Here is a 27,432-nt window from a genome sequence, read left to right on the forward strand (position 1 = left end):
GGCTAGCTCACCCCTGCCACAAAAGCATGAGGAGGAAGGGAAGTACTAGAAGGACAATGACAATGAAAAAAAAAAATTAAAGAAAATCCAAACCTCAACACGTCAAGCTCACCTGTGAGTTCGGTGCTCCTGAGCAACCTTTTGAGTCAGCTCCTCCAAGACAGCTTCATCCTGGGTCCAATCCTGTAAGAATATGAAGTAGCACTGAAAACTAGACATCCAAAGAGAGACAAAACTCAACACAAGAAAGGAATTATGACAGCAGATGTTCATGCTCTTCCAGGAAGTTACAGAGAGAGAACTTATCGCCAAACTGCACTGAAATTCAGAGCATGGGATGCTGAAAATGTGCAAGGAGAAGATAAGAGTCTGATTTTTTTTTTTTAATTTTAATATATGTATCTTCTTTGGGGATCGTAAAAAGGTACTGTTAAAAATAAGGCTAAGGTGGTTATCATTCTACAGTAGAGCACAGAGTACAGAGCACTGATACGTGATCTTTTCCTGGATAAGGACCAAACAAGTCTTTAAAAACACTTGAAAGGTTACAAATCAATATATAACTTTTAAAACAACCCAAAACACTGCGTAGACCATGAAAAATGAAGTCATAGGTATTTTCTGTCCTGCAACCTACAAGTGCTCCCTTTCCCATGTTAAAAGGGATTGGAAGTTCTGCTACCTCATCAAATATGCAATAAAACGTACTTTATGCTTACAACACATTTCTGAGCAGAGACTTTTATCTTCTGCAAATTTAATAATATGTGGTAGAAACAATTCTGAAATAATTGGGAGCAAGTTAATAAAGGAAGTCTGCTTGTAAATTCAAGGCGAAAAAAAAAGGAAGCTGAAAAAACTTTCTTGCAAAACCTCAAAGTTCTTATTTTTATTTTAAAAGCCTTAAGGCTGCATGTAATGTACTCAAATACACTGCCTGTTTCTTGCTCAATGGGGCCCTCCCTCTGATATTTGCTTCTGCCACAAAAAAATGTGAAAGTGTGCTAATGAAAAATGGCATGGTACATGCCTATGCACAGCTACACACCTGTGGGGTGTACTGTGTACATAACTTTGTTCTTTTTGCTGCTGAAGAAATGCCATTTGACACAGATTGTAGCCTCACAAGATCAAACAGTACAAATATAGCTGCCCCTCCCTCATCCACAAGCTCACTTCACTAATGAATTTATAGCAACGTTCTTGTTGGAGGCTCTTTCTATGCCTGAGATTCACTCAAAGCCTCCCACTTACTTCAGGACTAGTTTATATCTGCAGCACTTCGCAACTGTCACTGAACTTGCAGTGAAATATTTACTATTACGTTACCCACTCCTCCCCATAAAAGCAGAAACAAGTAGTTAAAGAAATGTCTAGAGAAACAGTTGATTTAAGAGTAGGCTTCTGAAGACTGTAGGAAGCAGACACTTTGCTGATCTTGTTAAATAGTAGCATGGATGAAAGGCAAGATACCACAAAGTGAGTGCAAGCAAAACGGAAGAGAGCTGACCATGCCACCATGTAGGCAGCTGACTCAAAATTGGGGGTTCTAGGAGTTGAACCCAAAAAGTAAACTGCTGAACCACATATAAATTAACCACCTGAAAGCTCCTCCAGAGGCCTAAACCCTCCTGTTTTTTTCCTGAATAGAAAAATTATATCAGTATTTTTGAAAGAACTTCGCATGAGTTCAGCAATTTACAAAGCAAGAGCTTGACAACACATGTCTCTCGCCGTCTGCATTTGCAGCCATCTTCTTTCCCACTTAGGCTATCATACACAAATTCGTAAAGCATCGTCTATACACAGGATCATCAATTACTTATCAATAGATAAAGGTGGCCTACCAAAGAAATCCTGCTCCACTAGTTGGGCTAACAGAAGTTTCTTGGTGAAAGGTCAATATCGAAGCCACATTCTAGCTACACAAGGCATATTCAGATCTCTATGCATTTATTAATTCCCCTTCTTCCTGCTGACTCTCTTTTTCAGCTGGTATTGAACTCTGTCTACCAGCTCAAAATTGCACTTTCACTTCAAGACCTGTCAGCTTTTTGGACTTGAAAATGGACTATCCACTGCAGTTCCTGTAATAAGAGCACCAGTAAATGGCATGAAAAGCTTCTGGAAGTGCCTTTCTCAAGCCCTCAAATCACAGTGAGATGAATCATTCTCCCTCTACCGCTCCACTAATTGCAGAGGGAAACCAGATGCCTTAACTTCTAGGCAGCTACACTCAGGGCATGGGAATCCCACCCCACTTCCATTTTTTTTTTTCCAGTTAGCCAGAATTCCACAATCTTTTACATTTTACGAAGTGTACACTCAACACACATGCTGATGGACTTGTTCATCTAAGATAAAGCCAGCCTTAACCTCAGCAGGCTTTTTTTCCCCACCTCTAATCCATCCTCCCAGAGAAGTTCAATGTCATGGACTGCAAGTGCTTGGCATTTGTGATCAGAGTCATTAGTGACCTAAACCACCTCCCTCAGCACTCAAGTTATTTGCTGGTTTCCAATGTAAACGTAAAACAAATGTACATCACAGTCCCTGGAGAACATTTGGAGAAGACTCGATTCATGCTTCGCTTCAGTCTAATAGTCAGTTGATGTAAATTCACATTCTCTTGAGGAAAGGCTGCATGATTTTTCCTGTGACACAACACTTAGCATATGAGCAGCCCTCATATCCTCTTGTTATGTCATGGTACTAATACTACAGTACTGCTAGTAAACACCTTTTTAAATTGCTGCAAATTCTTTTTTGATTCAAAGTAGTACATTTTTTTTTATTGACACCTATTCCTAGTAAAGGCTTAAGGAAGTGAAAAAGGCTAAATTTCCATAGCATCTATTCATTCGGATGCAAGCAAGTATATTGAAGGTTTTGGGGAGCAAAGTTTATTTCCACTATTCAGGCACTGGTGCTTTTACTCTGTTATCAACAAAGCCATCTCTGAGGCATGGAGAAATTACTCATAAAAGACCACAAAAGAAGGGGATAAGGAACTCACCATAGGAAACAAGACATATTCTCGGAGGAAGTCATGAGATTCAAACTGATTATAGTCTCCAAAATCCGCTGGAAAAAACAACACAGTTACTCATTTTAGCATCTTCCACACGTTAAGACCACACTCAGCCTTTGCACAGATGCTTAATTTCACGTGGGCAAGCTCTCTCTGAAGCCACAACTCAGCACAAAGATTCCTGCTTGTACTTAAGCTTTTAACATGGAGGTCTGAAAATAACAGTGTTATTACCAGAGATCAAACAACAGCCACCAAGTAATTTCTTTCTTTTGATCTCTGATATTATGACCATTTGCAGTACTTAACCATCAGGAGTGTAAGAGTTCCTTTTTCTGTAGCCTTCACGAGCTAACACCACGATCTAACAAGGCCGGGATTGCTCAGCCTCTTTAAAAACAGTGCACATTTCTGCTTCTCCAGCGTTTCCAACCCTGACCAGGCAAAAGCCCCAAAATTTAACCTACCTCTGTTCCAATTCTGTACGCAACTGTACAGAAGATGCTTGATCTTACAGCTTAGGAGGTTAAAATACACTAGCCAATTCTATTAAAAATTTTCAACAACCAACATGACTTGCAGGGGGACAGGGGAGGTCTCATCCTTCTACAGCCAACATAACAATACAAGCACCGTGTCATTTGAATTGACTGGACCACATATTTCTTTTTTCTTTTCTACTCCTTCTACATCTCTTTAGGAGGTACTCATCTCCATGCTCACATGCATATGTGAGGCTGAGGGTTCTTGTCTAAATGTCCTTGTAACTGTGAAGTTTTGAAAATGCTTCCTAAAGGCTAAACTACGTTAAAAAATACAAACCAAAACCTGTATTTATCTATCTGCTAAATACACAACAGCTTATATCAAAAGAATATCTTGCCAGGAGGTTTTTATTTTATATTAATTGAACTGGATAAAACGCCATCTACAAGATTCTCATATTATAGAAGTTGGAAATCCCCACTATAAATCATATTATCTAAACATTCTTTCAAAGCTTCATAACAATTTCATGTATTGCAGGATGCCAAAAATGCAGTTTCATCTTGTTTTCACCTCAGAGTTATGTTTTAGCATAAACAGAAAGAAATAAAAATGGACATGAATCAAAGTCTGTAAGTTTAAAAGAAATAAGTATTTCAAATATCTTCAGTTGCATCACATGCAAAGGACAGGGAGTAATATAAGGTCAGAATAAAGCAAACGGGATTAAGTGCAGTGTTCTGATGCAAGTCTTTGAAATATAATAGATTACATGGAAAATTCAGAATAAAAGTGATTGCTTTAAACTGATTATAAAGACTGACTCTCAAAATCAGCAAAAAGCTCCAAAAACACAGGATGAGTGAAACACATTCAGTATCTACTTAGCCCTTACTTACACACTGGAACAAATTCATTTACCTAAATTGCAAAATTCAGTATGGAACCTTATACATCTATTTTCCTTGAGCAATAAACATTTCAAGATTTGACAGGAAACACTTTTCCTTCAATTTTAAACCAAGAAATAAGACACTAAAATGGAATTTCTATTGCTCTAAGAAAGATCATATTAGCATTACTCTCCATTGAACCTTTAATTTTCAAGACTCAGCTCTTCATGTTTGCTATTTATGTATACACTTCCTCCTTCCCTCCCATCAGAGGATATGCCCAGAGTATGGCTGTTTAAATGCTACCTTAGTTCTCAGAGTCAGTTGTGGATAGACTGAAACATCCTTTCCCCAAATACAGGGCTTCTTCCTCTGCCCATACACATTATATGATCCCACTTTTATTGATGTACTTAGGAGGCTCAGAATAAAAATCACATTGTAAGTAGTAGTTTATTATTAATTTATAACTCACATAATTATGGTCATGTGTTCTTTCATACTTCAGATAGCACTATACAGCAAAATGAGTTTTTAATTAAAGGCAAAATTAAAGCTGCTGCTATGCTCTTTGATGTAATTGCATTTCAAACCAGAGAACGTGAAGCAAATTCATTATTGCAAAGCACTCCGTGGTTGGGGTTGGAAGAACTGGAGTTTTGTTCAGGTTCACTTATATGGATTGTAGAAATAAGAAAGTTGAACGCTGTGATGTGGTCCATCATCCCCTCCCTAAGGGCATTTCATCAACGGCAGTCTACCTATGCACTATAAATCAATAGAAGACCCAGCTGTTGTCAGTAGGAGTCATACAAGGCCTTAGTTAGTGCCCAGTCAACATACAGAAGAAACCAAAAAAGCCAGTGTTGGAAAAGGGCTATCAGGTGAAGTCATCTTACCTTGCACTGCCAAACCAGCTAGTCGAATTCCTTGCTCCAATGAAGAAAGTAATCGGCCATCAAGAACATCCTTTTTCACTTGTAGGTAATACTGATATCTACAAACAAAAAAAGGAACACAAATTAGAACATCTATATGTTTGTACATTTTCTACAGAACAAAAGACTGCTCGCTGAAAGCAAGAAAAACTCACCACAAACAGGTCAGGCTGTTAAACAGCCATCTGTACCTGGCTTCAGAAGTTCCACATTACCAAAACAAATCAATGTGATCCCTACATGTGCAATGCTTCCAGGTGGATGAAAAGGAAAATAAAAAGTTCTAATTTGCATTCCCTAGACCACACAGAAGAGGGACATCTACTAGGAATACCTCCTCCCTACGTTTTGTAGAGGTTACTGAAGACCATGCAATCACCAGTACCAAAAGAGGCTGTTCTATATTTCTTCTGTTGTTTTTGCTCCAGAGTTAACATTTTGATAGAAGAAACAGAATTTTAGCAATATACTTTGGCCTACTGACATAACTTTAACTGTGGCCCATATGAAGGTTTTTTAAATTGGCATCTCTCATCTGTAAGGATAACTTAGATACACAAATCAAGCAAAACCAGATTCTAGTATCATGCACTTGCTGATCTGCAGCAACTAATCGCAAGACAAATTGTTAGCTTTAACCATAGTAACAAAACTCGCACGTTTCACCTTATATCTGCAATAGAGTAAATTATGACAAGCAGCTTTCCATGAAAAGCTTAAGAAGTTACTGTCTCCATCCGCGCATCCCTCCCATCTGCTGAACTGGACCAGACCTACAGCAGAATTGGCCAATTAGCAGGGATACGTACCAATCCCTCTGGGATATCAGGTTAAAGTTCAGTGGAGACAGCTTCGTTATAAAGTTGAGTTACAGTGGTATAATGATCTCATGCCCATCAGCTTAAACATTTGATGCTGACACATATAACTCAGCTGACAAGCAACTCCTCATCACGCCTGAGCCCAAAGGTAGAGGCACTGTACCAGTGTAGCCACAGCCCGTGTGTGCACTCAGCCTCGTGCACCCAACCCCCAGACCTGCAGATAGTAACTGATGCGCCTGGGTGACCCCAGTTAGGAAATCCCCCCAAAAAGGGGTTTCTTAGGCTGTGACCAGACATGCCAGTCTGGCTGCAGCTGAACCAGGTTATAAGGCTGCCACTCCAGCTGCATGCCTGCTCAGCCCCCAACACAAAAGGCATCTGCTTAAAGGGTCATGGATTTAAAAAACGTAATTGCTTGAAATAAACTGGATTAGAAAGAAATGATACACAAGCATAACAGCCAGTCTCAGAGACTGCAAGCTCTGCAAAGCAGACAGCAAAGAGTGGTCAGAAAGGCCGGGGGCAGTAAACTCCTAACTGGACCCATCTGCAACCAGCACACCACATCTGACCTTACCTTTGAACTGTTGGGAATAGCAAAGAAACTTCCTAGTCTTTTTTCGGAGTTTAAGTCACCTTCCCAGTCCCAATGGGAAAGGAAGAGCCACTGTAGCATCACCCATGTTACACAGGGACTGCACTGCCTTAACTATACTCAGAAACGTTACCGTTTAATTCTGTGCGGAGGCGTTAGAAAATAACTACGTGCTTCAAAACCAGCATAACCCAAAGCCATGCTTTGAGGGCTATTCATCTAATGCAGCATTTCACATTTTTTCTTCAGTTAACTCTTCCGTCAGTGATGTGAGATGCAATAACTTGCCACTAGACAGCACCAACGCTCTGACCAGACCCATACTCAGAAGGCAGCAGGGTGTTTAGAGGCTCCAAGCACTGCTGGGCACAGAAATCCTCTCAGGGAAGGCCTCTGCACATATTCTTCAAGTTCCCTTCAGGGTTCACAATTTTTACGTGTGTGTAAAAGGTAATTGTTGGGTTACTGGTTTTAGGCTTCCTCTTCCCCTCTCTCCCCCACAAAAGGCTGAAGAACATTCTCAAACAGGAAACATATAATCTAAAATGTTTATAGAGTTGGCTTTCTCACAGCCTAACGAAGATTAAAACCTTAGGAGGTTTTGAACTTTGATTGAGAGAGGCAGTGTGAAAAGCATACGGCTGCTCAGCTTAAGCCCTGTGCTTCAGCCCCAGGTTTCACACTTGCTCGTTCCAAGAGACAAATTAGCTTGTTTCCACTTCTTTGCAATGACTAAATCCCAATTCTGAAAATGCACAATGCTTTCACAGAAGCTTGACATAAGCTGCTTTATCAAGTATGCAGGTGAGCATTTGCTGAATCTGGTCTTCAAGACTTGTAATCCCAAAAGCAGGCTATTTATGTCAACGCTACATATGTATGCACGAGTTTCATATTCTAGTCTGACAGAACAAAAGTAAAATCCACGTCTGCCGTAAAGTTAGAGCTATGGTTAAAACAAAGTTAGAAGACTATATCAAAGTCAAAACAGTGTAAAATCTTACAGTGACATCCTAGCTTTACAGAAGTCAAGAATGTCACCAGCTTCAGCGGAGCCATTTCAACCACAGTGTCTGCAGAATTATAGATAAACCATAGAAAGGATTATTTAGGTAAGCATCGAAAAAAATACAGCGTCAATGTAGTTACTGTAGTATCAATATTATGACCAAGACTTTCAAAAGAAACAGTGATGTGGAGTTTTAGTCACAATTTTAGTTGCCAATAATTCAGAAAGATTAAGACAGCAGTCAGCACCCATTTTATAAGAAAGATGCCCATTTACAGATGTTTCATCCTGATTGTCAGAGCCAGGTCATATTTAAAAATCTTAATGGGGACATTCCACAGTATTATGGTACAGCAATGCATTTATTAATCCTGTAGCAGAATAAAAGTTTAGGATTTATATATTGTAGGTTGACATGCTGCAAGAGTTTAACAGGCATATATAACTAGTGCTCTGACATGAAGTGTATCCATCAGGAGAAACCTCATGGAGAAGGCTGGCAGCTTTCACAGGCAAACACACTGAAAAGTGGTTACCTGCTGTGGCTCTGACACCTTTTTCAAAGCAAGCACCAAGGTAAACTGAAGACGACTGAGGCAGAAACCTAGGGTCCGTATCAGCTTCAACTATACTCCTGGACTGACAGTGACAAGGGTCACACCCCTAAGGTGTCCCCTGATGTCTCCTTTCACTGTGGCCACATACAGCACGAACTGGGATATCTCCTTTCACAGGGCAGGAACTGGAGTGGCCAATTCCACTGTCCAGGAAGAGGAGGAGCATACCCTGGAGGAAGCTCTGCTAGAAGGCTCTAATAGCTCTGCCAGCCACAGATTCATGGCTCAGCCATGCTGCAAAGCTGTGGTCAGGCTCTCTGCCCAGCCAACGGAGAGGAGAAATTGGCCCATATTCTGTCAAGGATCTGAGGCTCCTCCATCTGAAATTACGTTAAATGCTGTTATTATGTCACTATGCTAGCTAAGACTGCTCTCTCTTCGCTTGGATTGCAAAAGTAGATCTATAATTTGAGGGAAATCAAACATTTTTAAAATGATTCAGCTATAGATTCACTGAAGAAAGCTGTTTCAGAACAGCAGATAAAAACATGCATTTCATAAGCCTCCTATTAGGTGGTTTAGTTGGGAAAGCATATGGAAACTGAACAAAAGAGAAGTTTGCAATCTGCACCCCCAAATAACGAAAGGCAAGAAATTTGAAGTGAAGACTTACAGAGCTTTAATCACAGAGCCATTCTGGCATATTAGGGGAGTGCAGGGCAGAAGAGACACCACCATAGCCAAGTGGGCTGACAGATGATAATCTCTCACCTTCATTGCTCACTTTGGGTTAAATGTTTTTAACAGAGCCATTGTGCATTCAATATAATAAAGGCTGCTACAGTTTGCCAGCCTGTAGCTAATTCCAAGGGGAATGGGAGTGGACAACAAGTCTGAACAAAGCCATAATTATAAGGATATCATTTCCCACAACTCCATTTAGCCAACACAGAAAACATTAAAAGTATATTTGCATTTATTGCATCAAAAAGCACACTTTTATAAAGAAAATAAGCTGCAACTGGACAACTGAAGCAACATCTGACCTCTGGAATAAACATCTGCATGTTAGTAATCCATACTACATCAGAGGAGAAAAAACCCAAATAGTATTAGTAAGCAGGAGATAAGGGTAGTGGTTTAAAATTTAATTGCAAGACCCAGATTCAGACTCAGCTACAGCTGTGTAAATGTAGAGAAATTCCATTTGCCCATATAATTCTGCATAGACCTCCCAAGATCATGATTCATGTTTGCTCTCCTGTCACTTCAAAAAAGAATGTGGGTGTTTGAACAGTGTCACTGAATTCCTGGTACCCTTCCATCACCACTGTTTATCTCCAGATGTATAACCTCTGTTGTTGTTTTATATATGCAGAAAATAATTCAATTTTGCTGATTTCCATTCTCATCAACAACCAATGTTTTAGATACCACAAGCCATGCCAAACCTGGCCTGATCAATAGTGGAAGTGAGACCTTTGTCAAGAAATTAAAGGGTGGTTTACGAAAGTAAGAATATGGGTTAGTTTTGCAGAGTAGCTGCATGGGTGCAGTGCATCTTCACAGTTTTCCTACCAGTGACTTTCACAAAGAAACACAAGGCAAATAATTAATAATCAATATTATCAGACCCAGTAGCCTTAGTAATCAAGCAACATCCAACTCTGCTAGGAAATGAGAGAATGAGAACAGAAAAAATGGTGCGCACTGCCCTAGGAATTTACAATCTAAATATATACTTCATATACATACAAAGATCTATATATTTATACAAAAGTGACAAGATCAAGATAATAAGGATTAGTACTTTTTGAATGCTATACTGTGATCAGTCTGGATTTTTGTTATTTTCCCTAGTCTTTCCTTCAATGTACATCATGAACAGGAAGGGTTTGGAATATACTCATTATCTCTAGTGCAGCAGGAAACACTTTAATTTTATTTAAAAAAACAAAACAAAACAAAAAATGGTCAGTGTGTTTTTCTGGAAATATCAAGTTGGTATGCATAGATACATTACAGTTTTAATACCAATAAATATTTACCTTGAGTTTATCTGAAAATACACAAAGCACTACAAAACATGTATTAATTACCCAAGAGGTACAATTCCTTTAAAATAATTTCTAATGATGCAATTACTGGCATGACTAACTTTTTTTATAACTCATCAGGCACCTTTCTGGCATCAAGCCTATCTATTGGATAACTGCATAGCTATGTAGTTTAACTTCTCTGGAATAAAAAAAAAAGAGAACTGCTTTACTGTTTCATAACTCCAAAAATAAGAAGTCTCTAAGACTCACAGGAGAAACAGATTGGCCCACAAGTGGTTTAGCTCAAGACCATTCAGCCCTTTTCCAATTTAAAAAAAAAAATTACAATTAGAGTACAATATGATCTTCTAAAATTAGGGACATAACAAAAGCCTCACTGAATCACAACAACAGTCTGAGTCAGCTCATTTGGATTTATAGTGGTATGGTAATACACTTCTGAGCAGACGCTGCAATGTATACTTACACAACAATCTGCCCACAGGGGAAGCAGTTTCTCCAGAACAGAGGCCTTTTTATCACTTACTAAAATTATTTGAAGCATTAGCTTTGATATCGATGTGTCTATTGTTCATCTCACACCTTAAAATCTGCCATGATCTTCGCTTTGATACTATTTAGCAACAGGATTCCACAGATAGCTATATGCTACATTTTAAAGATAAATCCATTTTTTATTTTAAACACAGGGTCTTTCATGTTTTCTCAGACTTTGAGTTAGATAAGCCAATGATTCAGCTATTCAATAAGCAATCAAAGGAACTAATTGATAATGACCAAAAGGTTGTTTTTATTTATTTATTGCATATTTGAGACAATCATAATACTTAACTCTTACTGGTTGCTTTTCTGAGAAAAACATGCTTTCAGTAGCATTAATGATCATTAGCCTAATTGTACAAATAACAGTATCTGAGGCACATGGCTGGTGAAGTTACTGGTGTAAACTTGGGAGGAAACCAAGGCAGATTTGGGAGATGTAGGTTTTGTTCCCAAGTGTCAACCCAGAGCGCTACTTACTGGATGATTCTTATTTCACATGGGTCACTCAACACACCTTAACAAAACTGACTGCAAACTTGGACTGGACTTTATATGGCAAGAAAGAAAGGCAGGCTGGCAAACAAGACTGGTCTTTTCAGATACAATGTTCTGTATATTGGCAAAGATGGTGTTATGATTTCTGGGCTTGAGCATGCCGAAACACATTTTAGATGTAAGGATTCAATCAGCACATCTTAATCTAAAGGCACTTTTAAAAAAAAAATAGGTACATACATTGATGATGTCATTGTCAGTAACGCAGTGCTAAGGCCTTGTCTTTGCCATTGTAAAAAACTTAGATGGTGGTGATAAACAGAACATCTCCAGCTTGCTCCTCTGGAATTTCATCAGCTTCTCTCCCAGTAAAAGTCTGATGCTTCACAGTACTAGACAATAGCTATTTATCTGGGATTTGTGGTAGAATATAAAAAGCAATGTCTGTGCTTCCACTACTAAAGGGTAATATTTTTGGAAGGGTATTATTGAGAAAAAGTCTACCACACCCTGTCACAGATCTTTAGAAAGATCAGCAGACTTGCCAGAAACAAAAGGGAAGGAGACGAAAGAGCCTTTGTCACACATGCAGGAAAAAATTCCTTCAGAAGCTCAAACTGTCAATACCAATAGTAAAAACACAGTCATAACAGTTTCTAGGGTAGGAACTCCTTGATCATAACAACCTTATAAAAGGTATGTCAAGGTTAGCTTCACGTAACTACGAAATTAGGTTGTTCAAAAGCAGCATCCAACTGTCTACATCCTGATTTCCTCCAGCAGCAGGATGGAAAACATGACTGAAACTAAAAATAAAATAAATGAAATTCATGGAAAGATTTGTGTCATTCCTTTTCCCCTTCCTAATGAGACAGAACAATGCTGGGTTAGCATCATTTTCACATGTCGGACGGAGGGCAGATCAAAACAGTTTGTATCACCTACTTCCACATCGTTCAATCTCTCTCTTTAAAAGCAACAGGGGGAAAAAATGGAGTTTGGCTAAAACAGGCTAGTTTTGCAATGATGGTCACTTCCCATTTGTTTTAATATGCAACTTGTGAGCATAAGGAGAAACAATACATTGTTCTATGAGCTGCAGTGAGGCACATAATGAAAGGCACGCTACCATGTCTGACCAATGAAGTTCCTACCAAAGACTAATGTCTTCCAAAGGTTCAGGTCCAGCTACACAGTGAACTCCTGGCCAAGGGTACTAGAACAGGAAAACCTTCACGCACCTAGCACTGCTTAGTTGTTGTTTGCCACCTCTGTTTCATCAGTTTACTACTTTGTTCATTTGCATGCATTCCCCGAAAGACAGATCTCCACCTCCACCAATTCTTTACACAACTGGCAGATTTCAAATGTAAATGCAAAGTATGAGCATTTGAGGAGCAATAAGCTTTGTTCCTGATGTGAATCAGTTAATGAAGTAAAATTCCTGCAGTAAAATTGAGCATTCATAAAAGAAAATAATATATGTATTGCAGACGGACATAGGACTGTTTAGGAAGGTAACACACTGTCTATAAACTCTCACACATTAACAGCTGCTTCCAGTATAGCCTGGTATAAAAGTGTTGTGGCTCTTTGGTGTCCAGTGTTAAATGGATGACTAGTCAAACCCTGAACAGTTAGACACGAGATAACTAGATAATCACACTTAGCATTCTTGTTGGCAGCAAAACAGAGCCTGAGTTGTAAAGAAGTGCTCCGTGAGTATTCTTTTCCTGCCATTTCTGATGGGCCATAAGCATGGACATGCACCCAGTCCTTGTTGCAGCCTGTAGACATGACACAAGCCTCCCAAAACACGCACTCCTTCCGCGAGAGGCTTAGCCAGTAGGTGCAGCTTAAGAGTATCCACCAATTTCTCTATATTTAAAAAGGAACCCCCCAACCACAACAGGTCCATCCTCTGTACTTGTACTTTTCGTTAAAAGTGTATTATAATTTTTGGATACTCTGAGTTCAAATAAACCCATGAACATAAGGTTAAACCTTAAAAAAAAAAAAAGGCCAGTAATGGCATGCTTTAGCAAGAAAGGAAGGCATGCCACAACCTGATCCTGATTTTCTGCCCTTGAACTCTTGAATTAATTATAACAAATTACAGGGAGCCCCACTACAATTTATAAGCACAATAAACTCCCTTACAACCACCTATAATTTTATCAGAGTTAATCCAAATACCTAAAGAATTATACAGCACAAAACTCCCAACATGCCTTTTACAGTAAAAAAAAAAATAATGGAGGAAGCCATATTCTCTTGTCTTCCGAGCCCTCTCTCTCAGCAAAGGCTGTTTGGTCTCTGCAATCTGAAGTCCAGCAAAGCCAGTCCCTGATGACTCCACCACAGCATTCATCCTTACAAAGGCTGGACTGGGATTGCAAAAGCAAACAAAACAATCAAAAACATATAAAGTGAAAAAATCTGTATTGTAGTGTTTTCAGCTGAAAAACAGCACTCAATGCAAGCATAAATATTACATGGAAATGCTAGAATTAAACGTTTGGGAGTGAAAAGTTTTAGCCACACATCTTTGAAAAAAGCCACGTATCCATCTGGTTTGGGTTTTAAGAACATGCTAAAAGCATTATTGTTCAACATGGCAGTCCTATTGATTTCAGACTACTCGCAGAGTTAAGCTTAAATACGCGTTCATGTCTCCTGAACTGAGCAAAACGCTTACACTTGGCTACAGAGCTCCAGAGGTTACAATATAGGAGATTATTTTTTTCCTTATTAGCTTCACTTTCTTTTTTGGTCTTAAAAAAAGGTAAAACCGTAGAACCAAGTCAGATACGTGAATTGAAGCAATGCCACATACTGCTTTTCATACACAGATCTCAAATGCTGTAGAGGAAGATCAGTATTCTCATTCTCCCACCCTATTGCAAAAAAAAAAAACAAACACCCACAAACAAACAAAAAAAACAACAAAAAAAAGAAAAGAAAAAAGAAAAGTATCAGTAAGAAAGCAGGGACCTGAAGAAGGATACGACTGCCATAATGGTGGTAACACTGGACCTAAACCCGGGTCACCTCCTCATCAGTATGGTCCACAGGTGAAACAGATATCAAAGCCTATGAGAAAAAAATATCTCTTGCTAAATTTCCTTCAGCTTTTTGCGCAGTCTGCAAGAAAAAAGAAATATCAGTACCCAGTAGGGGATTTTTCTGAGTGCAAACACACAAGGTCTTACACAACTGCTGCCTCCACCTTCACCTTCCTACTCATATGGTGTTCCCCATTCATATGTAGGGTCTCATGGCTCTTTCTCCTCACCCTGGGCTGTGTGCACCAGAGGCAGCTATTGCTCTGCTGTGGGACCCTCCGAGTTGTCAGGACTTTTGCATGCAAAACCACCACCTGACTTGACAGCAAAATCAGAGGGACAACACTGCGGGGTACCACTCTGTACCACTGCAGAACGGTTCTACTAGCCATCACCCTCCCTTTGCTGTGTGGCACAAAACATGGCTCCAACCATGAATAGGAGCTCCAACCACATATAGATTCCACCTATATACAGGCGCTCAACAATATGACATGGCATGCAGCCTCTGTGTCATCTCCCCCTTAATTAGTCACAACCTCAAAACACCAGGTCCCACATACAGAGAGCAACTCATGCCCCCAATCCCTTAGATGGTATGGAAGTAACAGCAGCTACGAAGATTCATCCTTACAAATATGAAAATAAGAGCCATAGGTATGTATGCTGAAGACTACTAAACCTCATGAGGAAAGAGGAGCACAAACAACTCTGTTTATCTTCTCTGGTTTGCAACCAGGAAAGTTTTCAGCAAAAATGAGATTAGACCCCAGGAAGTTAATAATAGCTTTATTCATATGTGTTGACTCAGTTCAAATATGCTGTTCCCTGCCCTGAAAAGAAAATGCAGCTAACCTTCAAGCTGTCTCCACTGTGGGAAAAGGTGGTTTAAGTTACATATGGAAGCAATATGAGTCAACAGTTTGAAAATTCTCCTGGTAGCCAGCCAGGTTAATGGCCAAGCAGGTTAGAATATCATGCTAGAAAAATGTGGTGAGTTAACCAGAACATATGTATACTCTAGCTTATACTCTGCAACACTGAAAACAAGTAACTTCTTAAAAATTGGGGTAAGTACAGGCATAACTCTAAACTGTTCTTTGGACACAAAACAAACATGAAGAGTTCCGACGGCCCCATACTCTCCAACCTCCATTATGCCAGTTGGAGTAATAAAACTTATTGTATACACCCCATAAACCCTGTCTCATTTTTCAATATATATTTTAAAAATTCTCCTCCAGCAGGGCTCCAAACTCTGAAATGACACAAGTCCACCAGCCTTTTCTGGTTAAATGTTGTACTGTTGTGCACTGATGCAAAAGCTGAACAGAGTGCACACATATACTAGTGAACAACTGGTATGCATATGTAAGCATCCAGAAGCACATCACCAAGTGATTGGTTTGTGGGTGCAGACCAGCATGCAAGTGTATTTAGGTGTTACTTTATTCAAAGAGCACGTGAACACGTTCAAACTTCTAGAATGTATGCTTAACCTGAACTTTAAAAAACCCAATAAATGCTCTGGTAGACTGCAGTGAAACCATGTTCATGAATTTGTGAAACTTGTTAAAAAAAAAAACCCTATGAATAAAACCTTCAGGTAGTATTATCCCAACCTCACATAATCAATGTCTGAGAAAGCTCTGTTGGTTTAGTGGAATTTTACCTTGTAGGAAGCTAAAATCCAGTCCATTCACTACTATCTTTTACAGTAATCTGCCCTGGTAATAAGAAAACGCTGCTTGAAATGTAACACAATGAAGTTGCCACCCATCTATAGGTTGTCAGTACAATAGCTCATACTCCTCTGAAATGATTGTTGAAGCACCATATTAGCAACTACTGCCAGCAGAACCAGGAAACCTTGGGTTGTTTCCACCTCCCAAAGAGCTTGGTGACCCTAGTGTTTCCACAGGAATCGTTGAAAACTGTCACCCCACACATCAGTAAATCATGCAATAAAATCATGGCCCAGGAAGTTCTAACATCCCAGTGAATGCAACCCTCCAAAAGTGAACATAGGTCTGATAACAACAGGGTGTTGCCAGAGAAATATGTGAATCACTGCCCTGTTGGGTGGGTAAAGTAGATCCATTTCATGAAATGAATAATTATTCTTTGTAAAAGCTTCAAAAACAGCTGAAGATATCAAGTGCAAAGGCAGCTGCCAAAGATAAAACAGCGAACCAGTGAACATCTCACTGCACAGGAATCTGCCATCTTCCAACACTGAGATTTCTGCCAAATTCTTGTTGAGATTTTCAGCTGCATAAGGGCCTCCACACAAATGCTTCTTTTAAACATTCAGAGACTTCAGGATTGTATTGACATCCAGTTGCAGCCCCTTTAGCTTTATACCCTGCCAGCAAGGCAAAAAAAATATTAAAGGTATTCAGCTCCCTGAAAAAAGGGTACATTTAGAACTAGTTTGCGTGGTTTGTGTCTCAGCTATAAGAGAAGAGGAAGTTTGCTCCAGCCTGCAGTACAACCATCAAAATTCATTAAATCTATTTGAAGACTGGCAGTGCTACTGTAACCAAGATTTACACTGCCTACTGAATTCTCAAAATTTAAAAAGCAGTTAGAAACCCCAGACAAAAAGCACAGGTCTCTCTGCTCACAGGTTACCGCTACTGATTTGACCCTCTTTCTGATGCTGTTGCCAAATTTCAGACATCTATCTGGGACTTATAAATAGAAGACCAGTGAGCTGCCATTCCCTTTTCAAAACATGCAGTAGAAATAATTAATTACCTGCAGAAAATTATGCACAACAGAGGAATCCGAAATCATGCTGCGGAAATGCCCATTTTTCTCAGTGATTGCAAAGGAAGTCTACAGCAACCTTCATTCCTGAGACTTCATCAGGGGAAAACTACATGACTGAGGTAGGATCAGTCTGCATCATGCAGTATATCCCATAGCAGCCTGCACTTCCATAAGGAGAAGCTGCTAGTCACCGCTACCGCATCACATGGGCAGATAAACAGGAGAATACTAACCCCAGCCTAGGTAACATATTCATCTGTCAAAACAGTGCCTTAAACTGCACCGGGAGACAAGTCAGAAGCAGCATACCAATCTATGAGGTACACCATAATATTCACGTTGTACACAGTGCTCCTTAATCAATGGGCAACCTCATTCTGCAATGATATACACTGCTACTGCACCTTAAGGGAAAAAAGGCAGTCAAGCACTTTGCAATAGTCCACATGACAATGGCAGTGAGCGGCACAGCTCATAGATTAGAAGAATGATCCTTCTCATCTTCATTTGAGGACATGCATAAAGGCTGATGGGCACTTCCATGACTCAAGCAGCTAGGGATGACAAGTGTTTTCCATTTTTCCATTTTTCTTATCCTTTCTCCTTTATATCAAAAAAAATGAAGAGAACATAATTTTTTCCTACGGAAAGCAAAATTGCTTCATGACAGTAAATATGTTTATAGCTATTATACTAAAGTCTCATAGAAGAGGAAGAGAACAGACATTATGTATGCAGTCATTTTCAAAATAAGTCTCAAACTCCTCACTGTTACCCACAAGCGAGAAATTAGAAATAGATACTTGCTGATATAACTTGCTCCTTTCTTCTGCCTAAAAATCTGACAAATAGATTCATAAACATGCACAATGTTTTCTCCCAAAAAAGCTTTGCTTAGTATGACTCTAATGTAAGAGGTCAGAACCAAGCTCTGAGAAGGTGGGCAGGGCCTTGGTAGGGCGATTGCAAGTGAAGTGGATGATAAGCTGTTCCTCTTCTATAGGTAACCAAGCATCATTTGGCCTTTCTTTTGAAACTGTCTCATTTTACACAAATGTTCTTTCTAGTTGATGAGCAACAAGAGTTTATTTTCTTTTTCTCTGTGTTCTCCTTAATTACAGAGCAAAAAGAAACAGTCCTAGTACCATCATGTCACTTGTTTGATCCTAGAACTCCACAGGCTTGTTTACTTTCATAGCGTATTAAAATATGGGCTATTTTTAGGCTGGCAAATTACTTCTTTCATCTCTTCTATACTGCTACAAACCAAGACCTCTGCGCAACCTACCAATTCAGAGGGATGCCTGTATATACAACATTTATACTGATATAATGTAACAACACACCCACAAAACTGAACTGCATCCACTATCACACTTACCAAGTGCTTCCGGACCCTACCTATTCTTACTTGTGACCAATCCCAATGGGAGACATGACTAACACCACCTAGCAGCTCAAAATCAAGCCCTTTGATGCACTGGAAACATTGAAAAGACAATGTAACAGATGCCCTGAAATGCTGCCAGTTTTCCAGCACATAGTAGCATTCCCAGTTGAAAACAGTATTGTGGTTAGAAATTTTTTAAATGTAACTGCTGCACAGCAGAGCCAAGGAACTACATTCCTTCTGCCTCTGCTGCTGTTTCACTTTTTAAGGTACAGGAAAACCTCATCAGCTATGGTAATCTCTTCTCAGTGGTCTTCCTAATGCCAGCAGTAAATGAAAGAAAGAAAAAAGAGATTTTTAAAAACGTATCTTAGCTTTAAAGGAGTTCCCTCCCGGTATATGTGCACCAAGAAATAAAGAGCTACTTCACCCCCACGCTTAGTGAGAGTTAATTTAGTTCAAATTATCTTTTCTCTTCATGCAATGCAGAACATCGTGAAGTCTAAATGAAAGGAGTAATCCTGCCTTACAGGGAAGGGAAAAAAAATCCCTCTATTTGCTTTTAGTTGTGTCTGGTTTAAGAAAATGACAATATACCAACAACCTTCAGGGAACAAAATCCATCAAAACTGATCCTATTGAGAGTCATTCCAACAGCCACCACAGCAGAAGCTTCTTCACTAAGTTTACAGAAACCTCCAGACCAAAGCTCATTCTTTGCTCCAGAGACAAGGCAACAGATGACCAGTGAATCCCCTGTCCATCATGGTCATAGCAGTATGCTCCCATCCATCAGGAAACATTAGACTTAAATTTTAATTCTACAGAATATTATTTCTGTTTTATTAAAGTTTCATTTCTAAACAAAGGCTATTTTTTATCTCTATATCCCATCTTAAGCTTGACAGTCCTTGAGAGTGAATACCTAGCTGAAGGTTTCTTGTAGAGTCTTCAAGTGTGAGTAGATCTAGCTGGGCCTTCTTCAACTGTGAGTAGATCTAGTTGTTAAATGCAACTTCTGACCAATCCTCCGGCTGTGTAAACAGAAGCTTACTATCTGTACACTCACCCTCTCACGTTAAGACAGCCTGCAGTTCAAAGCAAGAAGGATGCAACTTTCCATTTAATTTCAAAAAGTAACTTGCAGTTTTCATGAAGTTGTTCTACTGCCAATTACAGCAAGATTAAAAGTCACTTTTCAGCACTATTTAAGGTAAGCAGCTACAAACACAAAACAGGAACAGGGGACACGTTCAGATCATACAAGCAGACTTTCACCTGTTTTTCCATAAACACACACATATGAAATGGGTACTGTTAACAATACAGCTGAGAATATGCAACCATATGTGCATGTGGCACTGGGAAATCTAACTGGGGAAAGCCACGGGCCAAGGACAGGACTGAAATGGAAGAGAACATGCTCCAGGTTATCCCAGTGATCCACATAACACAAGTGTTTATTGCCGGCAGTGGTAAGGACAGCTTCCTCACAGGCTGAGAAACAAAACGCGGCAGGTGTGACTCATCCAAACACATAGCTTCATACACAAAGCAAGCACTTCACAGATAAAAACAGAAGGCCAAATTTCTATCCTTTGCACCATTTCAACTGTCAGATATATGTGATATCACAGAATAAAATTATATGGGCCACTCAAAAGGTTTTTATTTCCTTGCAGGAAGGCAGAAGACTCCCTCCTGCGTCAGAAGTCGATTAGACCTCCAAAGCCAGTTTCAAAATGCTTCATTTATTTCCTTCTCTTTAGGGATCATAAAATATCTGAAGAACCAGCTTCAGTCTCATGGACCTTCAGCTATTCTTTCTGGAATTAAGGCTCAATCCTGACTGCCCTATGCAATTCAAGACACATTTTTAACATGGTGGTTTGCTGTCACATCCTAATCACACTCGCTTCCCCTGGCGACTAGGAATAGGACATGAGGAAATGGAATAAAGCTGTGTCAGAGGAAGCACTTAAATGTGGCTTATAAGAAAGACAGGGACACACTTTTTAGCAGGGCTTCTTGTGATAGGACAAGAGATAATGGTTTTAGACTAAAAGAGGGTAGATTTAGACTAGACACAAGGAAGAAATTTTTTACAACAATGGTGGTGAAGCGCTGGAGCAGGTTGCCCAGAGAGGTGGTAGATGCCCCATCCCTGGAAACATTCAATTCAGGTTAAATGGGGCTCTGAGCAACCTGATCTAGTTGAAGATGTCCCTACTCAAATGCAGGGTGGTTGGACTGGATGACCTCTAAAGGTCCTTTCCAGCCCAAACCATTCCATGATTCTATAGGTCAGACTGGACATTAGGAAAAGGTTCTTCACTGAAAGGGTGGTCAGTCACTGAAACAGGCTCCCCAGGGAAGTAGCCACAGCACCAAGCCTGTCAGAGTTCAAGGAGCATCTGGATGACACTTTCAGTCATATGATTTAATTTTAAGTAATCCTGCGCAGAGCAGGGAGTTGGACTTAACGATCCTTATGGGTCCTTTCCAACTTGAGATATCCTATGATTCCTCCTCTGTCCTCTTGCACATACCTACAATTTCTTTCCATCTGGCTCCCTTTGCACTTCTGAAATGGATGCACAATTAACGTACTGTCATTTCTGAAGTTTCACAGGCCATGAATCAATCCCTTTCAAAGTCACGTCACTATTAAGAATAATACTTCTTTATTTGGTTGAACTAAGTTCTCTTTTTTTCCTTCTGGTTTTTGAAAGCTACAGACCACTTTGAGTCATACCTCTCATGCCTTTATTTTCTTGCCAAGTTACCAATCTAGTCTGAGTTTTCTTTAGAACATCTAGAAAAACCCCAGACTGAAATTCCTATCATTACACCATTTCAAGAGCTGCAAAGTTTAAAGAAAATCCTAACATACTCAACAAAAATCACAAGCATGGACAATAAAAATGCTATATCATTCTACCCAGGTGCTTTCCAAAAAAATCTGAATCACTTCTGGTTCCCAACAAAGGTAAAAGCTAGCCACCCTCTTCATCCCCTAGTGGGAGTCAGCTAGAGCTTCTCAGCATTCAATGCAAGCCCAGGTCACCCAACCAATGTACAAATTCAGCAAGTGTCTCCAATAGTACATGCGCCCAGGTAGACAGGAAAGGAAGATACAAAGCGCCTTTTCCCAAGTGCATGACAAGTGCCTCCACCAGCGTGACTGGCATAGAAGGATTCAAGCTGGTCTACCTAAGACCAGAGACAAAGCTCCGGCACTGTGTGTAAATGATGTATCTTTATCGTATGAGAAGAGTAGAAACTCAAAATGTAACCTTTGCTGCCATTTAAAAAGAGTCCAATAAAAAGCCTAGAATATTTCAGAAGTATCTGTTCTACCAAAATTGAGCGTACAAATAGCTCCCATCAGGACAGCAAGATGTAAGAGCACATGACCAAGCCCCAGAACAGAAAATAAGTATTATTTCCTCATGATCAGATGTATATGTGATACTGCCTAACACCAAGACATTCCTCTTACAACATTTCTAGCCATCACAGCCACTGCCTCCAAAACACACTAAAGCAAGAATGCAGGCTGAAGTATCCATCACTGTATTTATAGTTGTGCAACACTTTTTTAGAATTGCTACATATGTACTGCCCAACCACACACATGAAAACACATTCACTTTCTGGTCTAAAAGCACAGTATAATGTAATAGATTAGATCTAAGCGTCAACAGTTTCTTAAAATATCTGGTACAAAGAGCTCAGTTTTCAATAACCAACACACAGAGAACAAGCTCCCCATTCACTGAAGAAAGTCAGCTGGGAGAAGGGTTTGCCCTCCTCAGCAAATATTTTATAAACAGGGAATTAATGTTGAATCTTAGGTCTGCCTTGAAGGAGTTCTTATTTTTAAGTCAAAGTTTAAACATCCACTAATATACACATAGAAAAAGAACCAACTCAAGAATATTACTGAAAAGCAAAACAACACATACACTGTGATAATATGAACACAAGAAGACCCAAGCAAATACTGCACATTGTTGTTGCTGTCCTCTAAAAACATTAAAGCTAATTAAGTATCAGTTTGTTTACAAGGCAAGCTACAAGCCTAACGTGTGTTTTTTATGCTGCAGTAACCACTAATATTAAAAATTTTAATAATTAAAACAAAACAATAAAACCATCAAAGGAGCACCAAAATGCAAACAGACCAAACTGTCTAAGCCTGGGTGGCCACCCAGAGCTCTTAAGACTCATCTAGCTTGCAAGCAGTTCCAGAGCTGCTCCCCTGCCTGGGCTACGTGAGCCCCTCAACAATAGCTACGGTGCCTGAGTGCATTGCTCCTTGGTCCCAAATTCCTGCAGCTGGAAGAAAAAAAAAACCAAAAATCAACATTACCAAGTTACTTGAAGACCCATCCACAGTCCTGTCCAACAGAAGAGAGCTGGGATCCCTGGGAATTCAGGACTCCCTGGGCGTTCACAAGTACCCGCACCTAGCAATGAATCCCAGAGCTTGCCTTTCTCCCAGCCTTGGGAGAAACGGTGCAGTTCCAGCCATAAGACAATAAGCACAGGGACCATGATCAGGACTGAGACCTGTAGGGTCAGGCAGGCTGGTAACTGCAATCTAAACAAAAAATGGATTCTACCCCAGCAGAAGTTTCTTTGCCTCCCATCACTTTATAAGATTTCAGCTCCAGAGTTCCTGCTGCTTCCTCTGGAAGACCTCACCGCAATGTCTCATGAATATACTCATGAACAAGACATGTACGTTGGTACCCATCCTAACTCTTCTTTTACTGCGTTTCACAACACAGCACCTACCTACAGCACTGTGTGTTAGTCCTTCGGTTAAAAAAGAAAGAATTAGTATTACCACATACAGGTCAGCTGGCAACCCACGCCACTTCACAGTTGTTCCCCACCATTCCCCTATAAAAATTATCCAGTAATTTGACTCTCCAAATCACGTAGCTGAGAACAAAAGGTTTGAAAGGATTCATGGGATCAAATTATTTTCCATTTCTAAGGTCTGCCATTCTGACAGAACATCCTGTCCTTTTCTGTTCACTTCATACAGCTTCCACGTATAATAGCAGTGACTGTCTAAAGTCATGTGAATCATTTAAAATTACAGTCCATTGACCTATAGCTGTCTATACAACAGAAATATTATATATAGAAAATATATGTAATTATAAAGTTGGAAATATTCTGTTAGAAGACAGGAGCTAGACTGGTTTATGCTCACCAGGATCTAGCCCAATATAAGAAACAACAAAGAGAACAGATAGAGACTTTTTAATTGTTAAAAATAGTTAAAATAGTTAAAAACCTGGGACTGTTGTTCCGATCATGAATATCATATTTGTGTTGAAGAGAACAGTCTTGCTTCTTAGTGAAGAGGTGCATCATCTTTCCCATTGGGCAAGCCACATCGCTCTTTCTAGTGCCAAGAGAGGGCTGTGCGTCATGGCCTTTCCTGCGCGGTGTGAGCAGAGCTGCCCCCTAAGCCTACCAGAGCTGATCAGCACACACACAGCAGTTACGACAGTTCCCAGAAAAGAGGGCAATGAGAAACTGTTTGTGTTGCTTTCTTTGGAAGCTGCGTAGCCTGCTCCTGGGCGCTGTCTTTCCAAGAGAGCAGGCATGCTCTTAAAACACACGCTGGGAAGTACACCATAAACATGACATGAAAAAGGTTCTTGGAAAGAGACAAATTTGGATGAGGCAGTAAGGCTTCCGCTGCCTGAAAATGAAACTTCTTTTCCACTCAGTTTCACCAGTAATACTGAATGGTTAAATCCTGACTGAAGTCTCCAGGTGCGAGAGACCAAACTCTGGCCTTCGTTTTTTGAATACTCCACCTTCCTACTTGCCACTCTGTTCTCACTCATTTGCTGACCCATCAAACTTAACTGCACATCTCTCTTCTCCTCCCATCCTGCATGGTATTTCTCTGTACTTTCACAGTAAAAAAATATTAAGTGTTGCAGAATTTTTAAGAACCATTGGCATTAAAAAAAAATAATTCTATGGGTCTACTAGACGTGTGCTTACAAGCATGGCCACACAACCTGTCACTGCCCATCACTTGCCTGAAGTGATAGACTGTGACCAAGCACAAAAAGCAAAGCAGCCTCATGTACCCTAGAACCTTAACAGCCAAAACGAGTTCCACATCACTGAGCTTGCCACAAAACCAGGCTGGCACAGGAGGATATGTGATATCCAGACTTAGCATAGCAATTAAAAGCACCATGTAAAGACAGCAGTGACTGGTACAAAACGCCAGCTGATTGTACTTGTATTAAAAGCTAGCAACACAGGAGGATGTGAAACTTTAGCTTGTTCAAAAAAAGTAAAGCAAAGCAAAACAGACTAAAAGCAAAGATAAGCTCAAGTAGGCGAGACATTTAAGAACGACTTCTTTTGAGGGGAAGGAAAAAAGTCCAGTTTATTAGGGGGGAAGGGGGAAGGCGGGGAGTAGATTTGCCAGAACAATTTTCCCTGTAAATATGAAGCAGTCAAACACTATTTTTTTCCCTTTTACTCTATCCTCATGTGATTTAAAAATTCAGAGTCCTAAGAGCCTGCAGCTCTGTATGTTTTAGAAGAATGTCTGTTCAAAAGTTCTTCACCTAACACTTGAAGAAAAATAAAGAAAGGGAAAGGCAAGGAATTGTGAAGAAGTAGTATTTCCTTAAAAGACAAACAGAAAAAAACAGCTACAAGAAATGGTGAAGAAAAGGGTGAGGCAGGAAAATATGAGAGGAAATATACGTTCACTTAGCTAAAGGAGGACAAGTTTGGGGCTTGATTTTTCACAGGCCCTCCAGAAATGAGGCTTGGCAGCCACAGGCTCTAATTTTCCACCTGCAAACACATTCATTCCCACACTTTGCAGGTGCAGCCATCCCATTCCAAACACTGTGTTTTCTTTCACAGGAAAGCTGTACAGCACGTTCTTCAGGGAAAATGCAGAGCTGACAGCTGAACTTGGGGCAAAAGCCCAATGCAGCACAGTGCAGATGCTGGATTATGTCCCTTCCTACACAGTTGTGCATACCAGACTACTGTGCACAGCGCCATGGGGACCCAGCCCCACTGGCGGCACCCAGACTAGGAACTGCTCTCATTTCACAGGATTATGCTCCCATCTGCAACAGCACAAACATCAGTGGATATTACTGCACATAGTAAGACACTGAAAGCTTCTTCCAAGAAAGAAAAGAAAGAAAACCAGTCCAAAGAGATACTGGGGAAGCAAAACGTAACTTTGGTTTTCCCTTAGAACTGGGCAGGGGTGGGAGGAGGCCATGGATTGTCTGATACTTGTGCATACAGCAGCATCGCACCCACATTTTCAGAAAGCCACAAGAGTGTGTGGGTTCTCTGTTTTTGGAACGAGAGCACACTGAAAGCAAGCTTGTTTACTTTAGACACTGTACAAAGACTTATTTTTTAAAAATAAATGGTTGAAAGGATGCCTCCCCTCTGAGGAGTTAGCAGAAAATAAAAGGCAGATTTATATTTCTAATCTATGCAAATACCTACTCTACAGGGCATCACAAAGACTGCTTTATATCAGAGAGTATGTAGATCCCAGGTGCTTTAGATATGCCAAAAGCATGCACAGCATCTCCACCTGCGATGGCTGCTCACTCTGAGAACAGCTGGATGACTAAAAAGAGGTTGTCTAAGTAGCCTTCCATGAAAAATGCCTTTTGCTAATGTGCCAGCTCCAAACTCCCACCCCAATGGCTCTTGCTGTAGCTGCCATCAAGCCTGGAGAGGGGTTTGTTGGTTGGCTGAGGTTTTTTTATTATTTATTTGGTTTATCACAAATTCTTGTAGACATTTTCAAATTATAGCAATTACAACATGGTAAAACTCCCAATGACACCTCAAGAAATTACCACAGGGCTTTAATTCATACTTACGCTTGGAATATGTCTGTGGGACTGGGTGCAGGTAGAATGCCAGGACTAGAGGCAAGGGAGATGCTGGAGTCATTGGTGAGGATATGTACAGATGGGAGCCTCAACCCAAGACAGAAGAAACAGAGTAGAAAGAACAGGGAAATAAAAGGACTAGAGGGTAGGGAATAGCTCTCCAAGGAGAAAGCCCAATGCCAAAAGCAGAATGCTATTACACTGAAAGCAAGGCATAGCAGTAACATTGATTTCATTGCCACTACCAAAAAGAAGAGATAGGTACTCTACAACTGGTGGCTGCCTTCTGACATTTCCCTAGGATGCCCCCAGGAAGCTTCCAGCACAGGTCAAGAAACACAGCTGTTCCTGACAAGCCTCACTATTCACACTCAAAATCACTAACCCAGCAAGACTGATGATGTTCTGCTAGCGCTTCTTACCCTGTCCCAATGCTTCACTTTGAGGAGAAAAAGAATCCCACACCATGTTTGCATCTTTAAGCAAGCATCAATTTTGTAAAAAAGAACTGCAAGCCACAGAGTCAGATCTGACCTACTAAAACAATGTGTCCCCCAGAGCACTCTCTGCCTCATCTTTTCTCGCAGGCCTCAGAGGTTGACTTCAAAGAGCTGTTAGTTGAATAAACTACTCTGGCAGTCTTGTCTTTTCATTTTCTTTCCCAAGAATCCCACAGGCCCTTCCTTCTCATGTTATCAGAGCTACCTCTTACAAATTAACTACAGGCATCCAATATTAATTCATGGCTGTGCCTGTGTTTACATGACAGGCACCTGCCGCTCTACAGGTCCTCAACAACCAGTTACACGGCCAACCCAGGTAACCCATTCACCCACT

General features: G+C 40.2%; 1 protein-coding gene across 1 annotated transcript in view; it reads right to left on the reverse strand.

The window, feature by feature from the left end:
* The window catches only part of PTPN14 (protein tyrosine phosphatase non-receptor type 14), a 121,523-nt gene that overhangs the window by 40,904 nt on the left and 53,187 nt on the right, over window positions 1-27,432 (reverse strand). The window contains exons 4-6 of the mRNA XM_037405310.1: window positions 5,310-5,407; window positions 3,017-3,084; window positions 113-183 (exon numbers count right to left, since the gene is read on the reverse strand). Of these exons, the coding sequence (XP_037261207.1) occupies window positions 113-183; window positions 3,017-3,084; window positions 5,310-5,407 (237 nt within the window). The remainder of the gene's footprint in view (window positions 1-112; window positions 184-3,016; window positions 3,085-5,309; window positions 5,408-27,432) is intronic.

The sequence above is a fragment of the Falco rusticolus genome, chromosome 12 (genome assembly GCF_015220075.1).
Source record: "Falco rusticolus isolate bFalRus1 chromosome 12, bFalRus1.pri, whole genome shotgun sequence".
Lineage (NCBI taxonomy): Eukaryota > Metazoa > Chordata > Aves > Falconiformes > Falconidae > Falco > Falco rusticolus.